This window comes from Phyllostomus discolor, chromosome 1, assembly GCF_004126475.2.
Source record: "Phyllostomus discolor isolate MPI-MPIP mPhyDis1 chromosome 1, mPhyDis1.pri.v3, whole genome shotgun sequence".
Lineage (NCBI taxonomy): Eukaryota > Metazoa > Chordata > Mammalia > Chiroptera > Phyllostomidae > Phyllostomus > Phyllostomus discolor.
Window position 1 is genome coordinate 64,748,304 of NC_040903.2, and position 19,562 is coordinate 64,767,865.

The following is a 19,562-nucleotide window of genomic DNA, read 5'->3' on the forward strand; positions in this document are numbered from 1 at the left end:
TAAAAATGGCAGATAGACATATTTTTCAAAGAAAATATACAACTGGTCAAATAGCACATGAAAGGCTCTTAGCATAGTTAGGGAAATGCAAATCAAAGCCACACTGAGCTACCACTTCATACCCACAAACATGACTACAATAAAGACACAGACAATCACAAGTGTTGGTGATTCTGTGGGAAATTGAAACCCACATGCACATCTGGTGGTGTGGGAAAGTAGCACAGCCTGTTTTGAAAACAGTTTGACAGGTCCTCAAAATAGTAAACATATAGTTGTCGTGTAAGTCAGCAATTCCACTCCTACTTATATACCCAAGATTACTGAAAACATATATCCAACACAAAACTTTGCACCTGAATGTTCATAGCCATATTATTCATAATAGCCAAAAGATAGAAGCAACTCAAATGTCCATCAAATGCTGAATGGTTAAACAAAATATGTTCTATTCATGCAATGAACTACCATTCAGCCCTGGAAGTTATGAAGTATTGACACATGCCACAGCATGGATGAACTTCAAAAACATTATGTTAAGTAAAAGCAGCCAATCACAAAAGGTCACATACTATATGATTCTGTCTATGTGAAATGTCCAGATTAGACAAATCCATAGAGGCTGAGAGTAGGCTGCTTAGGGGTGGGAGAGCAGTAAAGAGGGAAGGGTAAGTGGGAAGTTACTTGTAATGGGCATAAGGTTTCTCTACTGGTTGATAAAAATGTAGGTTTGGGGGAAATGTCAGCTCTCTGAAGTTATGGGACTGAGTTGATAACACCTGTGAGAAACCTGAAAAAAAAAAACTTACCTTAGAACTTACTTTAGTTACCTTAGTAACTCACGTTCTAAAAATTTATTCTCATGAAATAATGAGAAACTTACACAAATACTTATGTACTCAATGTTTATTTCAACAGTATTGTTCATCACAAAAAGTGGAAAATAATAGAATTATTAAGCATAGGGGGTTACTTGAACATGGTATGATGCATCCATATGTTAGAATTTGTTATATGCATTAAATTTGATGTTTTAGAAGAATATTTAATCACATAAAATGCATCTTATTTTATGTCAATAAAAGTCAGGTTATGAAAGAGCATGTTCAGTATGATCCCAATTAATATTTTAACAGTATAATTCATATGTAAAAGTGATGTCATAACTTGTGGTAATAAAAGGCTTTATAATTTTTGTTTATTTTGTTACTTCTCTTTAGGGCAGGTTGCAATATATTTATTTATAATTAGAAAACAAAACAATGATGTATATTTTATAATCACTAAACCTAAGCTAATAATGTTTGTGTGACCATATATATCCATTTTTCAGAAAACATTAAGGAGTTTCTAATCATCTCTCCATGGCAGGAGTTTGTTATTTGTACATAGCTTCATGTTAAACAGGGTTTTTCAATAGCACCGCTATGGACATTCAGGGCGGGGAAACTTTCGTTGCGGCTGCAGGATGGGGGTGCGGGACTGCCCGGAGCACGGCAGCAGGTTCAGCAGCATCCTGGGCCCCACCTGTGCCTTTCCAGTAGCATGCCCCAGCATGCCAGCCAAAATGTCCAGATATTACCCAACGCCTGTGGGAGGCAAAATTCTCCCTAGTTTATATCACTGAATTAAAATAAAATTGATAAAGGAAGAAAATTCTGTTTTTTTTCAAAGTGAATTTATCTACTGTGAAGTTCTATCTGTGTTCACATACCTATGCTTGTTTTGTGACTAGGGTGAACCTCACTTCATCAGGAAGCCAAGTTAGACCAAGACTTACCAAAACAGCTCGATTCTCATTTCCATTTCTATGCAAAGTGCATGAATCTTTGTTAATTTTTTGTTTGAAGGTTTACAGCATTGATTGTTTATATTGCATCTGATTAAAATACTGGTTGTTGATGCTTTGTGCAGCACGCTCAGCCGTAACGGGAAGCTGCGATAGTGACGGTGTGCGCATCATCCCGGGGCGCAGCGCAGCGTCTCCACCTCTGGCTGCCGTGTGTGGGGACGAGCTCCTGTCTCCTATTACTGTCACTGGTCCAGTGCTGCTCAACTTCTACTCCGATTCACACACCACCGACTTCGGTTTCAAGTTTTACTATCAGATAACCTGTGAGTAGCCATACTGATGTGTGAAATTTCCTTTTCTTCTTAATTTCCAGAAGGAGTTTTAATTGTGATTCATAAGTCACCAACTTGAAGATTCAAAGACTTTCAGGGTAAAAATGATCAATTAAGTTTATGGTCCAGAAACGTTGAATACTTAGACTTTTTTCTTTTAAAAAAAAATGCCTAAAAACTCTCATGAGCTTGCCTACAACTACTTTTTGAAAATCAAATGGAAGCTTGAGATTTATTTTGAAAATTTCAGTTAAATGAACATGTCTGCATCTTTAGCTGTTTGTGCATGGCACTGAGATGATTTTTGTCCGAGGCTATCCAGATGTCTATTTCATTTTCCCAAGTCACTTTGCTAATGTGAAAACAATATTGTATAAATTTAGGAAAAAAGCTAAGAGAATATCTTTATGATCTTCTGGTAGGATTTTTCAACAATACATAAAAAGCATGAGCCTTAAAGGAAAAGGAAAAATTGATGTTTTTAATTCTGTTATAATTTGTAGCTTCTCTATGTCAAAGTCAAGGTGAGAAGACAAGTCACAGACTGTGCAAAAGCCTTTGTAGCAACCAAGATTGTTTCGTTCTTTAAAGACAATTCAATCAATGTTTATCTGTAAATTATGAAAATATATTTCCCTATTTTGAACAGCCTTTTCCTCTCCTGCAATAAATCTGCTTAGTTAGTTTGCTGACAGTGTTTTTCCCCCTCCATTCATCCCAGCTTCAGTGAAAGGGGCACAGAAATCTCGTAAAACCTTCATTTGGTTTTGTCTTTACTTGACCAAACCCACTTCTAAAAGTAGAAAGTTAAATAATTAACCTCTCAGATAAATGACTGTTCCCACCCACAGAGCAGACCAAAAATGTTAGTCATGCATGAAGAAAGGCCTTCACAACTCACTCATGTGAACTGCTACCCGAGTCCCGGGCCCCACTCAGAAAGTGTTGCTGCCTGTGGCTTTGTGGGTCTGTTGGCGCAGCCTGAATAGAACCGAGCAGTGAACGACCCCCCGTTGTCTTGTTGAATAAAGAAAAAGATTGAATTGTTTTACTCTTTTTGTACAACTGTTTTTCTGGAATGTTATATCATTGCTTTATATTCTTTTACTATTCCTTAATCCCTCAGTTATTAAAATACCGTGTACAAAGTTCCATGTATCCACTAGGAGAGTCTCATTTAAAGAGTGTTTTTGATAAGATTTCAAATCCTGACAAGCTACAAATTTGGGAGTTATTTAGGTTTTGATAAGCTTTCCAAGGCCACATAAATGTGTACAAGATGAAATGGAGTAATGGCCACACCAACCTGACATTTAATTCACTGCAGGTGTCCACAGGGGTCTGAGCACACGATTTCTCAAGGGCCCACAGAGAAGAGCTTTCCCTGCAAAGTGGGCTCAGCTGAGGTGAAGTACATCCATAAATAAATAGCCCTAAATGGCAGCCACAATTTGTTTCTCATTTCTAAGAGATATAAGTGGAACATGTCCATTGATAGTTTATAAACCATAGAAATGACATCGAAATATACTAACCCCATTCTAATTTTGGAATCACAAAGTAGAATAAATATACACCTTTCTTACTGCAATGAGAGGAGGGCACTTTCCAACATTAGGCTGCACAACCTGATTCTCCTTACATGTAGGTCCAAACAAAAATTAAAATAATTTTGTATTTTTATAATAAGTTTATCATATTGTTATGGCTGTTGTTTTGTTGGCTAATGGCAGTAAGTCATGGCTTTGGGCAATTGATTGCTGGAGTCGGGGTGGGGAGTGGGCTCAGCCTCCTCATGCTTGCAGGTCACCAGTGAGATAAATTTGGGTAAGTATAGTCCTTACCAGTCTCATATCTAAATAGAAATACAGAGGACCCAGGAGCTATACATTTGAGACCACAGAGAGAGCTAAGCTCAAACGTTCCAAAAATGATTTCCAATATTTCACCTTTTAATAGTCTCTTTTTGACAGAGGAAACCTGAATCCCTGTTATTGAGGATTTTTAGATCGCAGACCTTCCTGGGTTCATATGCCCATAATGTGCCTTGGATTCTGCACACCTTTCTAAATTTCCAGTTATCACTGTGCACCCTCTGAAACTGTGAATTAAATGTAGAGAAAGGACAGTTATACCCCAGCATATGAAATGTTTTTTTTCTCAGCCATTAATTTGACTCAGACTTATTCTGTTCCAAGATATGCCTTAAAATATTCTTCCCTACTTCTACTCCCTGTCTCCTCCTTCCACCTTGATGAGAAAATCAGAATTAATTGTAAATGTAATGAAGGGACCTTTAAGCTGCTTTAAGAAAAATAATTATTATCCATCTTAGAAAGATACAATAGTGAAGGTTATCTCAAAGTTATTTTTTCATGGTATGAGTACTAACTGTTTCCTGCACATTCCCCTGTCTTCTGTTGCAGCCTGTGGTGGTGCATTCAACTTCTCCACTGGACTCATCACCAGCCCTGCCTACTCAATTGCAGCGTACCCTAACGATATGCACTGTTGGTATAACATCACTGTTGGAGACAACAAAGTGATTCTGCTCAAGTATGTAAGACAAATTTACCTTCTTAAAAAAACCATTTTAGCTCTATTTGCAGCAAGGTAGTCCTTAAAAATTGTGAGCATGGATTCTCATCAGAGGTGTAGAAGAAAATGTTAACCTGGGAAATGGGCCTCCTGCTCTTTGTGCACGCTAATAGTGCATGGAAAGGGGGGGGGGGCAGGCACTCCACCTGTTAAAATGACTTATAATTTTCCAACAGTTTCAAAGGATCTTCATATAATATAGGGGTAAAGTTATAAACCTATCTTGAAATAGAAGGTGTGGGGAGGGTAAGAGAAAGCAGCTTCCATTTCTTGGGCACTTATACTCACAAAAAATATTTCGACACTTTCTGTAATTCAGTTATTTAATTCTTAAAACAGCTATATATGGTATATATTATTAATCTCATTTTATTAATGAGAAAACTGAGTCTTCAGAAGGTGGAATAAGTTCCCAGATTGATACATTATTCAATGAAGAGTCAATATGTGAATCCATATTCGATTTCCTCCCAAAACTGTCCCTAATAGTTCCCTGTGCTATCTCTGAATGGGTAAATTTTCTAACTACTGAAGAGATTTACTTTTGTGTATCAGAACACCTCTAAATCGGTGCTACATGAGATATTTTACATCAGTAAAATTCTCCCCTAATCCTCCTTACTCCCAAGTCTGCTGAAGGAAATGCAGTCTCTAGTTCTCCAGGGTGACAAGGTTCCACATAGTGTTCACCTTATATGGGATGTTCTGGCTCGGTGGTCCAGTGATACACAGCCTGTGATGGAGAACCCTGAGAGTTGGCATAGTTCACAGCAACTTTTTTACAGAAGCTCGATGGGCTAGGACCACTCCTACTTACTTCTCCCCTAAAAATCATGAAGTCTCTGCAGTTTACCTCAGGGGCCTACCATACCAAGTGGGTTCATGGGTGTAAGACACGTCTCATCAAGCCTGATTTGGTTCCTGGATCAGACAGTAAGGGTTCTATAGGCAGGACCTTGAAGGAAACTGCAGGTCTTACCTGGGACTGTTGGTAAGGAAGGTGTGCCACAGAGCCAAAAAGTCCTTTATGTTCTAGGAACAAAAAAAGGTAAACAAAAATTGGCTCATGACCAGGAGCAAGAGGCCTGTGAAGGGACCACTTGCCCAGAATGGAAGCATAAGCATGGTTCTTGTCACTTGCCATCATATCACAACATTTGTTTCTTAATGTGCAGGGTTATAGTTGGTGTGGGTGTGTATTTTTTTTCCTTTCTGTTTCCTGTCTGGGCTGTGAGCCTCACACTATAGGAAAGTTTACAATGGTATGTTTGGACAATTATTTATTATACATCCTGATTTTTAAGGGCCTACAGTCTGTGAAACATACCATTCTCAGTGCTGCAGAAATTGTAGAGATTAGTCAAACATAAATCCTTCTAGCAAGGCTCTCAGTGGATACCAGCCACATAAGGTTTTCTGTCAGCGAGATTCTCCAGATAGCTTTTGTGTTCTCCTGAGAAAATGATGCAAAACAAAAGGCCAAAATAGCTTTGTTTTTATTTTTTACTTTTCTTTGTATATTTATGGTGTGGAAAATCAATGTGTTGTCTATAGAGAATAAACATGAATATAGTGTTTGGGAAATTATCTAGCTATTGTTGAGCTCTCATCTTCTTTTACAAGAGCATTCAATGTTCCAAGTGGTTAAATAATGTTTTTATCTTGTTCTTCCTCCTCCACTTGAACAAATTTAGCCAATCAAACATTTTTGGAAAAAAAAATGATTCTTTTTTTTTAAAGTTCTTAAAAGGACCTATTTTAATTGTTAGATATTTTCAAATTAATCTGTATTTTGTGTTATTTATTACAACCACTAGCAAACAAAAAAAAAAAGCCTAAGAAAGCAGAAGAACATGAAAATAAGGACAGGATAGTAAACAATTTAAACAAAAGTAAACATAGTAAACATGCCATAAAACCCTGAAGAAAAAAACGTGTAGAATGGCCTTAAAAACTATGTTAGGGATATGGCCTGTGTGGCTCAGTTGGTTGGAGCATTGTCCTATACACCAAACATTGTAGATTTGATTCTCGGTCAAGGCACATATCTAGGTTGGGCGTTTGATTCCCAGTCAGGGCATGTAGGGGAGGCAACTGACCTAGGTTTTTCTCTTACCTCGATGTTTCTCTCTCTTACTCTAAAATTAAAAAAAAATTAATGCTATGTTAGGCCATAATAAAAGTTAGAGGTGCATCTGTCAGGCTAGGTTAGAAGAGGTAGCAAGCAGCCCGAAGGCACGGTGGTGTAACTCAACGAGTTTAGTTCTCACTCATGTGAGCATGTCCAGTGTGACCTGCCTGAGGCTCGGCTCGTTATGGTCACTCAGTGGCTCAGGCTGGTGGAAACTTCATTTCTGCATTTGTGTCCAAGATTATCACTGCAATGGGCAGGCAATCGTGGCAAACTGAAGAGTAGTTTCATAATATTCTTCCAAAAAGTAGTACCTACCACTCCTAAGACTTGCTTTGGCCATGGAAATGTGCATCTCAGGACCATGTCAAACCTCAGAGTACGCACAGCAGGGCAATCCTAGCAAACACCGGAAGGCAGACAGTGGGGCTGTGCAGCGCAGTTCCCAGGACCACCACAGTGATCTCGAATGTGAGTTTCTGCTTCTGTCAATCATAGAAGGTTCAAGAGAATTGAGTTCATTCTTTTCTACCATTGATTTTTAAATTTTAAAATTTATTTTATGAGAAATAACTTATTTCATATTCCTGATTTTCAAAACAGCAATAATGATCACTTGTTTTGTCTTTTCTTAAACAAAATCTGTTATATGCCAGACACCATAGTTTGTTTTTGCATATTGTTGTGGTTAACTTTACTATAAACTCCAGCTTTTAAAGAGGGGAACAATGACTGTGAGAATGAGCATGGAGCTCTGATTCTAAAACCAGCATTCCCTCCATTGCATTAGCGCCCTCCCATAAGTAAAGAATAGGTGATAGTACCATTTAATGGCACAAAATAACAGGAGAACAGAATAAGTGCTATATTGGAAAAAATATATTTTTCATTTATTTGGAGAGGAAGGGAGGAAGGAATAAAGGGAAAGAAACATCAATGTGAGAGAGAAACATCAATCTGTTACCTCCTGCAGATGCCCCAACCAGGAACTGGCCCACAATCCAAGCACGCGCCCTGACCTGGAATTGAACTGCTGACCCTTTGCCTTGCTGGACAATACCCAACCAACCAAGGCATGTTGGCCAGAGCTAAAAGCTATACTCTTAATGAGACTGAAATGAAAAAATATATACATATATCAGTTCAACTTGTCATAGCTTTACCTCAAATAGACTTAATACATCCCTTACTCTAAACTCCTAGACATCCATATCTAACTCATTTTTTTATCCCCAGTGCTTACCACATTTTTTGACATATTGAGGTCACTTAAAAAATGTTGGCTAAATTTTTGAATGGATTAGTAAAATAGTATTTTGTTTCTAATATTTTCTATCAAGAAAAGCTTGCATGTTCTGCTTTTAGCCTTTGTCTTTTCTGGGGATGGGGTCAGGAAATAAAGGCACTATGTAGCATAAACCCAAGTGGAGTACATCAATATTTACAAGGTTCATTTCACAGGTTCATTGACTTCGATGTGGTTCCCTCCACCTTCTGTTCCCAAGACTACCTGGCAGTGTATGATGGTTATAACATCAGTGATCCCCTTCTTGGCAAATTCTGTGGTTCCAAGCTTCCACCAAATGTCAAGAGCAGTAATAATAGTATGCTTCTGGTGTTCAACACAGATTCATTTCAAACGGCAAGAGGATGGAAGGTAGCTTTCCGACAGACATTGGGTAAGAATTTTGGGCATGTAAATCTATTTTTCATGAGTCTCGCTTCTTGCTTTATTTAATTTTTTTCACCTGGCTAAAGTTGCTTTTCATTTTAGGTTTAGAGAAATATGTCACATGAAGTTTTGGTTTTTTAAATTATGTATACTATATTCTGAGGGTTTTTTTTAAATCACTCAACAAATGTACTTCTCTAGTATTTAGGTAAAGTCTGTCTGCACAACCATCTCAAATGAGACCTGAGCCTTAGTTTATCACCCACGGAAATGGTGGAAGTTGAGCCTGAAGGCAGTCCAGGGCCAGATCATGAAAGACGGTCCCGTAGCCTGTGTTGACTTTATCCTTAAAATGGTTAAGAGCCTTGGAGAGTTCTAGGTGAGACTGAATGGCCAGATGACTCCTGGGAAGAGCACAGTGGTACCAGTGTGGAGAAAGTCTCAGGGGGCCTCATGACCTGAGAAGGAAGAAGCTTGTCATAGAATTCCAGATGGCAAGTGTGGAAGGTTCAAACTAACACAGCACGAATGGAAACAGAAGAGAGGGCAGAGGTCACAGGGGCACTCAGAAGGCACACTGGACAAACAGCATTTGGAACTTGATGTATGACATAAAGACATGCCCTGCTGATGACTTTTTATGAGTAACTTGTTGGATAGTGGTGCCTTAGGAGACTAAGGTTTAGGAAAGAAATATATTTAGTTTGGAGCATTTAGGATTGGAGGGCCTATGAGATACCTAAATTAAAAAATATAGGGGGAAGTTGAAGCTTGAGAAACAATTTGGGCTGAAAATAATGATCTAGGGACTATCTAGAAGTAAAAGGAAAAGCTAAATGTGAGGATAAATCAAAAATAGCACCTCAGTTTAGCCCCACTGCATGTGAGAAATAACACCTATATAAAATTAACAAAGGACTTTAAATCATATAAGGTACTTAATCAATCCTCTGTTTATTATACTCATAGCATCAGTGGCACAATCTAAGATAATTTATATTTGACTCTGGAAAGCATTTTGATTCTGCCATTTGAATAGAGGTGTGATTAGTGTTCTGAAAATGAACAGCTCACCTAACAAATCATGTATTCTGTGAAGTCTCAGTGAAACCTGGGAAATTTTCTACCAAAAGAATCCTGACTTATTGTTCAAACTCTTTACCGCATGCTGTGGGTAACCCTCAGCCGTCTGATTCAAAGCAGAGCTTGCCTTCAACTTCTATGCATCTAGTGTGATTTGCATGTGTGTGCATTTCTTGAGGGAAGCAATTAGACACTGTGTTTCGAAGGCTTCACAGTAAGCCACAGTTATCATGACAAATTGTACCTGAAAATCGCTTTCACCACCTACCCTGCTTAGCTCTCCCAATGATAACTTGAAAGCAAGTCTCAGGGGCAGAGTTTCCTTCATGGCACTGCCAAAGTGATGTGGTGTGCAATATGCAGGAGGCTGTTTTGAAAGAAAAATTAATTTTCCCTTGGCAATTGTTTTTGTGCAGAAGAACTCATATACTCTTGCCTTTAGCACAGACTTTAGAATCAAACTTTAGGCATATATTTGCATTTGCTCTTGTTACCTGCTTTCAAGTTGTTTTTCTTCTCCCTCCTATTTGCTCACATGACCATTGAAGAAACAGTCTTAAGCACCCCACATGGTCGTCATCTGCAGGAGGCTTGCCAAGTTATCCTGTGTTCTCCAGCCTCGTTAAATCACTCTGTTTTTCTAGGCAACAAAGAAGACACTTTTGGAATTATTGCAATTTTTACTGGACTGAAACAGCACAGTATGAAAAATCTTACATGGTCAGAGGTGCCGTTCATCCATGAACACTGGACACTTTCAGTCAATTACCGTTTCCCTCTGGTTATAATCAGAGAGAAGGTTCAAGTGTAGAGAGCAGAAGTGGGGTCTCACCACTTACCGGCATTGTGCTAACACTGCCCCTCATGATGGTGACTTTGACCTCTTTTTCATCCTTACACACCATCAGCTCCTTGGAAATATTTATGTAATTCTAAGTAATTTTTAGCAATAATTTTTTATTAAAAACCTAAGTGTTATCATTTTGAATTATATGGCATCACAAAGCTTTTAAGGTCACACATATGAATTAGATAATCATTCTGCTTAACTCTAATCTTGTTTTGTCTGTGTTTGTTGTTGTTGTTGTTTGTGGTGAGGAAAAAGGAAGGGAGAATAAGAGGAGAGTGAATTCTAAAGTTTATGGAATCTTTCAGTTAGCGATCTGGATAAAAAACTTAGACTTGGCTGACAGGTTGCCCTTCACGCCTATCTTATCCACTTAAAACTACCCCGTGTTTCCCGCAGCGGGGAAAGCAACCTTGTGGACAGAACAGTGGGTTTTTGTTTCCAGTGCTGTCAGGTCAGCCTGGAAAACAGTGTCTTCACAGAGGAAATCATTAATGTAAAGAGGAGACCGTTTTAGACTGTAACATCTCAGTTCATCTTGATTAAAACACTAGAGTTTTGCAGTTTTGCTATTTAGATTACACACTTGGCAATTAGAAACAGTAGCTTTAATTTCTCAGAAATCAGTGAAGAGCCAGCTCACATAACTATGATTATTAGGTAAATGTCTCCTTGTGTGTATGTTCTATTTGTATTGCTACTGGGTCTGAACACATTTTGGGGAAATGTCTCCTGGTTTGTTATTAATTACTAAGTATGCAGTGAAATAGGTCGCATTCTTTCTTGGAACTGCAGCTTCCAGGGGCCCACCGGGTGGGGTCCCCATGCAGGAAAAGCAGAGCGGGCACTTCGCAGGAGCTGACATCTCGGTAACGGAAACCCGTCCTCCCTTTCCCGCTGCACTCTGACACGACATGAATAATTGATCACAAATGACTGATAACCAGCAAAATGATCATACTGGGCCTTGGGGATCTGTGAAACCCTGGAATTATCTGCAGATCTAAGCGTTTTTCTCCAGAGACTGCATAGCTTTCATCTGATTGTCAAGGGTGTCTATAATCCCACCAAGTTTAAAAGCCATCAGTCCTATGGATTTGGAGAAAGTGGGCATGCTCCCCAGTGCAGAATAGACACTTACAAGTACCCTTTATTCTTTTAACTTCTGCTAGTTGAGTTTCTGCCCCTCCTTTACCACCAGGATCTGCTTTGTTCGTGACCTTGCTCACCTGCATCACTCATGAAGCATTTCAGACTTTCAAACATGTTTTAAAACCAGCAAAGTTCCCGCATCCCCTTACTGAACTGGTAAATGACCGAGTGCTGCTCAGTCCGTCTAACTGCAACATGCTCATCACCTTAGACACCAAACTTGTAGATACAGGATTAGACTGAGGATTTACAGTATATTTATTTACTGTGCAGCACCACAGTCATTTTATTTGCTTCTAAAGTAATGTATTCTGAAACAATTTGGCAAAATGTCAAGATCAAAAATGGAACTTAGCCCAATTAGGTTGATGTCCGTAGGTATTTGGATCAGTGAATGGCCAAGGAGAGTGTGAAGCATGACCCCTTCAGATGACATGACCTAGAATAACAAAGCATTGCTCTGGAGAAGATGGCAATATTAGGGACAAGGGGGCATCAGGGACAAGAGATTCATTTCACCTAAAGCTGTGAATCCTGGACACATGACTAACGCTCCTGGCCCCCTGTTGCCCACAGCCCACCTGGTGAGGATGAGGGCCACTGTCTGCCTGCCTCTCTCCCAAGTATGTGTCATACAGAGGATGAGTCAGGTGGCATCAGGCAGACTGACAGACCTCTGCTATGAAAGAAAGGCAAAAATGCCAAAGTGCATGTTTAACAAGGACAAAGTGAATCATGATCCGTAAGGTGGGAACATGCCCAAGTGGCAAGAGCTATACGCTAGAAAGTAGGTGGCCGAGCCCCAATTGCTTCATTACATCCTTGCCCGGTGAGATGCTTTAGAAAAGTCCCATAATAGACCCGAGCTCAATTTTATCCACTAAAAAGAACAGTGTGAAGTATTACCACTTTCTCTATCTTTTAAGAATGTGATGGGGATAAAGTAGACAATTCCTGAAAAGTACCATACATGTCAAAGAGAAAGACTTTGAATTAGAACTCAATATTGAAGTTCTGGCTTTCTGCAAGGCCCCCTGGCCCACACCACTTCATCTCTGCAGAGGGGAAGCCGGTGACAGGTCGTTTTTATCAACAGGACCACTTCATGGTACAGTGATTTCTGGCTCTTACTCACTTTGTAATGAAATCTAACTAGCATACCCGAAGGTACATTTTATCATTTAAATCTGAAATCAAAAGCTAAATTCCAATTAAATTCTAAGGCCCTGCAGAGGCCTAGCACATAGCTGTCACTTCTACAATATTGGTTGTCTGAACAAATTAAAGAATAACTGAATAAATTGTACCTACTTTATAATTACATTATATTATGCATAATATATACAACATGTTACATATTACATCTAAATTTGCCTCACTTTCAAAATGTGATTATGGTTCATAGAGTTCAGCTATTACTTGGTGCAGTAGATTGGATCACTTTTCTCTTAGAGATTTGGGATCGTGGGATCAGATTCAACATTTGGGTCATGTGTGTCTGGTCTCGGGGGTTTTTTTATCTGCTACCTGAACATCTGGAAAATGTGTCTCAAATGTGCTGAAGGAAAACCTGTGCCATGGTGGGATGAAGTTGGGGGATTGAACAAGGGTTTCCTTGTAAGAGGGAATCAAAAGCAAGGAAAGGGAGACGAGAGACAGCTGATGAGACCGGGCCCCCAATGATGGAAAATACAGTCACAGGAAATGGAGAAAAATATAAGACTGTGTTAAATTCCCTTTGGCTTCTAGTTATTTTTAAGTTTCAGAGGGTTGGTGTTAAGCTTGGACCTTGAGAGGCATTCTAAAATTTCATAGCAAAACAATAAAAGAATAAACTTAAAAATATTCAATGACACTAAATATCAATGTGTGTATGTCTCTATGCACTTGTCAGCAGGCTTATATGTGCTGCCAAAGCACATTACTTTTAAAAGTACAAGTGCAATAAGATAGTTGAATTATAGCTTGGATAATGTTATAAGTCACTGCTCTAAGTCAAATAGCTCTAAGTTTAGCAATAATGGGGGTATTACTCGAAAGCAACGCTGTCTGTTCTCTTAATGTCATTTGCTCCCTCTGATAAAGTCCGACAATGAGATGAGCTGAAATTGTAAACCCATTTGCAGAAAACTAGACTAAGCTTATTTCAGCCCTTTTTAAGTCTTGTAACATTCGCTAGTAATTGGGCTTCTCTTGGGAGCTGATTCCAAAGATAAGATTATCTGCAGTTTATTATCTGTGCGTTTTTACTGAAAAGGGATTTTTGCTGAGCTGAGAATGTAGAAATACCATAAAGAAACTAACACATGCTTAGTTCACCAAAATCTCACAAAAGCAAGTGAACAGGAGTAAAATTTGACATCAGCAAAAAGAAAAAAAAAGGTTTTTATTATCATATATCCCAGCATCAGGGTCTATGGCCCCCCAGCCCTGAACCCCACACACATAAAGGGCCAGATTGCTGCTCCTGGTCTTGAATGGGTGACTGTTGCAAAATAAAACCAGCTGGTATGGTGGAGACCAAAGCTGAGTGACAGAAGTGACTTAATGGTAACTCATAAGATAACACTTTGAAAAATATTCAGGTAAACAAGAGCTGGGAAACAATTATTCGTTATACATTAAGCCACAGACCTTCTTAAAATGTAACCCAGTGTTATCTCAGATGATTGGATGTTTGGGGTTAAAGTTTTTATAACTATAGATTCCCTATAATAATCATTATTCCTACCCAGTTTGGCCTGGCTTTGCTGTACTGTTCCCAGGAGCATACAAGCAAAGCATATCTGATTAGCAGTAAACATTTAAACAATTCTTTGGCTGTAAATCAATTGTTTAGAAACAAAACATTATTAAGACTATAGACTGTATTCTTGTCTTCATTCTGATATATGAAAAAATCTGTTAACTTTGTGTGGTAGCTCTATATTCTGCTCACTCTCAAGGGAAGACTTGTCACAAAGTCCCAGGACACAGTCACTGAGCATCCACACAAGGCACTTCACACAGGTCATCTCATCTAACCCTTAGGAAATAAAAAGTAAAGAGAGTAAGTCATGTGTCTGCAGTCCAGGGTTCCTAAGAGGTAAAGCCAAGCTTTGGACCAGGTACCACCGTCTCCCCAATTCACTGGTTTCCTAATCAGCCCAGCCCACCTCTGTGGCCATCAGCAAATTAACCCAGGGACGAAGGGAGATTCTGGGGGAGTTTTCTGAGAGGCAAATCATTTCTTTTCTTACTCGTTTGGGTAGGTAGAGCTGCTTTTTTCCACTTTTAGCTTCTCATTTGACATTGCCTGCTTTCTTGTAGTGGCATTCAATTTGTACCTAGTCCCATATTTGGTAATATCCTATTATATCTAAATATCTCACATAACTAACAGTCACTCTTTCCTCCTCTCTACAAAGAAATATATCATGCATATTTAATAAAGTATATTATTTATAAGTACTAGAATATAGTATAATTATATTTATAACATTTATGTACTATACTTATATATTATAGTTATATACTATATAATGTATATATTATATAACAAATTCATTATATATAATATGTATTATCATAATAGATCACATCTTATATTAATAATATTTAATATAAACAATAAATTATATTGTAATACATGGTATATTATATCATGTTTATAATATAAACCTTACATAATATACACATATAATATAATATATTTTATAATATAGAAATTTAATTATAGTATTTATATTATAAAGAATATTAATATTTACAAATAAAATATATTTATATATGTACAACATATGTAGTTTATAATATAATACATTGTATATTATCATGTATATTATATATCATATTAAAATATATAATATATAATTTATAAATATATAATTTATAATATATAATATGTAAAGATATTTGGCTTTACTGCATATATATTATATATGTAGTAAATGATATATAATATCATATATTTTATATATTCTAAATATATTCTATATATGCAGTAAAGCCAAATATCTTTCTGATGTTGATAGACAAATGTCACATATGTCTTCTTGGCTTTGCATGGCATAATGGTAAAGAATTAACATGGTTATATAAAGTATAATTAAGTTGGAATATAACAATAATAAATCTCCATATAACAAAAGAACTCTAGTCCCAAATGATGGCCTCCAGTATAGTAAAATTCCTTACCACAGGATTTTAATAAAATGAAGGAATTTGGACACTTATTTTTATGATTGGTATTCTCATCATATAATTTAACTTACAAATTGGTGAACTAAGTTGCAAAGAAATTAAGTGACTTGCCGAGGCCCTTTAGTAAGTCTTGAGCAGAACTGGGAAAATAATCCCTGTGTCAGTTAAATAATACTTCCACCATAGTAGTAAAAGTTGAAATATCCATAGAACCATGCACAATCTCATATGTCAACAAGAACGATGGAACAATTCCTTGCTCTAATTATTATTAAAAAGCCATTGGATGCTTGGTCTGACTTTATGAATTCCACATCTTCTTTATTGTAACCTATTTTATGACTATTGAGTAACACATTGCTATTTTTCCTGATCTCTCTAAACAGAACATTTTCAAATTTTTGATATTGATTGTGTAATTGCCAATGTTGAGTAAACAGAGTTTTACTTTTTAAAAAAATAGTGTGGCTGCATGCTGTGTCCTGAATTTTATAAATTATTACATTTGCTCTGCCTGCTAAAATCTAATACTCGGAGATTAAATCTTTTTAAGTAACAGGCCTTTGATATCATTTATCATTGCAAATTTTTAGCTAGAGAAGCATTTTCCTACTGAAAACATACACCTTAGGCAGCATTTTAAGTCTTTTGATGACTCTTTTATTGGTGTCCTGATCATTTTGTTTTCACAATCAAATATACCACAAAAGGCAACCAAACTAGCTTTAAAAACAGGTTGATACATAGAACCAAAAAGTCATTTGTTTTAAAAAATTATGTATACTTACATATATTCATACACATGCACATATACATGATGTTATACAGTAACAGCTTTATAAATTAAGAAATATATTTAAAAATTTCCTTTATAAATTTATGCTAGAAAGCAGAGACCCATCTAATAAGAACTATTTATATTTTCTATTTCTTTCTTTCTTGCTTGTTCAATAGCATTCACCAGCTACTTTTTATGCAGGCAGTAGCTTTTCCCTATTCTTGAGAAGTTTACTTAAGTAGAATGATCAGCAAATAATTGTAAATTTGGTATGGTAAATGCTTTTTAACAAAAAAGAAAAGCTCGGTGACACTTTGGTATATAGTGGAGGACATGGGACTGTTAGAGAAAGCAGCACAGAGATTATGAGCCCTGGATTACTGGGGAATTGGTGTGAATGCAAGCTCTGGAGCCAGACTTCCTGGGTTCAAAACCCAGTTCCTATACATTCCATGTTGTACCTTAGACAAATTACCTGTCCTTTGTCTTAATTTTCTCTGCTGTGAAATGAGCACAGTAACAGTAACTGCCTCATAGGGCTGTCGTGAAGATTAAACTAAACTAAACATTCTCTGGCTCTCATTTGGCATGCAATAAATTTTAGCTATATAGAGTATTAACTTGGAAGGGTGAGAGGGCCTCCACTGGGAAACAGGCATTCTGTGGGGAAAATAAAGCAGGCACAAAGTTACAGATGCTTTGCATTTCAAAGGCTACAGACTGACCTACACGTTGTTCAGTGGCACTTTGGGGTATAAGGTGGACAACAATATAGACCTGAAACGGGAGAGAGAAGCAGGGCTAGAGGTGGAGGCTCTGTCTCACGGGCAAAGTGGAGCCATTGATTGTGATGAGCTGAAGAGTACTATGACCTAATTAGATTTGTTTTAGAAAGCACATTCTCTCACATGTGAGGATGATGTTTTGAAGTAGAGGCAGCAATTTTAGGCAGGAAAAAATTAGGAAAGTATTGTAATAGTTAAGCAAGGGGTGATGAGAGTAGTGGCAATGTGAACAATAAGAAGGGGATCGAAGGGAGAAATGCCGAAGATGTGGAATCAACAGGACGCAATTGTGTTTAGACAAGGCAGTGAGGGGACAGGAGAAAATGATGATCCTAAGGCTTCTGGACAATATGCCACTACCAAATATAAAAATAATAGAAAAGGACCAGATTTTGTAGAAAAACTAATAATTTTTTGTTTTGGTATGGAGAATTTGGTGCTTTTAGGATATCCAGGAAGTTTAAGGAAATCTGACGTGAGAACTAGAAAGACCTCAGTAGGAAGGTCTGGGCTAGAGGTTTGTCCTTGTCCACGTGGCACATATACGTTAACAGTTATTATATCTTCCCAATGAATTAACTCATATCATTCTGCAATTTCCTTTGTAATGCTTCTTGCCTTACTGTCCACCTTCGCAGATATAGTACAGCTTTCTCAGCTTTCTTTCAGTTCATGTTTACATAGTACACTCTTCAGCCTCTTCTCTGTCAACTTTTCCCTACCTCAAAGAATATATTGGTATTTTGTTTTGTTTTATCTTTCAATTAAAGAATTTAATGTGCTTACATAGAATAAAACTGCAAACATTATTTGATTTAAACAGACCATTGTATTACTTGGATCCTTTTTGTCCTACCTGTTCTTAAGGTTGTTTTTATTAAACTATTCTTTTTTGCATTTTTGAATTGATCAGTTTTTATTACTCTTTAAAAATCATTACTTATATATTGTTTTACTCTCCTTTTGGTTGTTATGTTAGAAATTACAATATTCACTCTTGACTCATTAGAATCCAACTTAAAACTAGTTGTTTTACTACTTCATGATAAATGCAAGGACCTTAAAACCTTTTAAATTAATTTACCCACTTCCTGTTTGGTGCTATTAGTGTTAATTATATTAATTCTATGTATATTTTACTCAATAAAGCATTTTCATTGTTTTATGCAATTAGTAATTATATGTACTTACCATTGTTGTTTTTTGCTTCCTGAATTTTCATGCTTCCATATGGGATCAATTTCTTTCTTTTAGAACTTCCTTTAGTGTTTTTTAATTTATTGCAAAACTCCCGGTTGCATTTTTTTGTTGTTTTTCTGAAAAAGGCTTTATTTTGTCTTCAATTGTGTGGGATTTTTTTTCTGAATGTAGAATTATAATTTGGCATTTATTTTATTCCACACTTTAAGATGCTATTCCATGTCATCTGGATTCTATCATTTTGATTAGGAAGTCACCAAAGAGTACTTTCTGTGCTATCCATACTTGGGGACCGACAAGCCCCGTCACCCCACTCTAGAGTGCCTGTTCTACACTGAGCTCTCACTGTGTGTGTGTGTGTGTGTGTGTGTGTGTGGTTACTTTGGCCAGAGTTACCAGATGGTTTTCATTTGCATTTCCTTACTGGCGAACAATTTTCATGTGCTCTTTTGTCATGTGTAAATCTTCTTTGCTGAAATATCTGTTTGTATCTTTTGTCTATTTTCTAATTGGATTTTTTGTTTTTTTACTATTGGGTTTTGAGAATTCTTTATGTATTCTGAAATAGTAGTGTTATGTGGTTTACAAATATTTTCTCCCAGTTCATAGCTTATTTTTTCATCCTCTTAACCAGCCCTTTTTTAGCACAAAAGTTTTTAATTTTGAGAAAGCCCAGTTTACACACACACACAGTGCTTTTGGTATCAATGGTAAGAATTTGTTGCCTATCCTGAGGTATTAAAGATTTTCTGCTCTGATTTCATATAATAGTTCAGTTTCATGGTTTGCATTTTTCATTTTATGTCTATGATCCATTTTGAAGTAATTTTTGTTTAATGTCTGAGATTTAGGTTGAAGTTAACTTTCTTTTTTCCCTATAGACTGATTCCGCTACTTTATTCTTCTTTGTCAAGATTGTTTTAGCTATTCAAAGACCCATGACTTTCCATGTAAACTTTATATAAACCTTTTTATGTTGATCGAAAAATCCTGCTGGGGTTTGATAGGAG

At 37.1% G+C, this 19,562-nt stretch overlaps 1 protein-coding gene across 3 annotated transcripts in view; it reads left to right on the plus strand.

Annotated features, from left to right (window-relative positions):
• The window catches only part of CUBN (cubilin), a 250,170-nt gene that overhangs the window by 200,768 nt on the left and 29,840 nt on the right, over window positions 1–19,562 (plus strand). For all 3 annotated transcript variants that reach the window (XM_036023812.1, XM_028507866.2, XM_036023821.1), the window contains exons 57-59: window positions 1,915–2,115; window positions 4,551–4,680; window positions 8,315–8,532. In XM_036023812.1, the coding sequence (XP_035879705.1) occupies window positions 1,915–2,115; window positions 4,551–4,680; window positions 8,315–8,532 (549 nt within the window). The remainder of the gene's footprint in view (window positions 1–1,914; window positions 2,116–4,550; window positions 4,681–8,314; window positions 8,533–19,562) is intronic.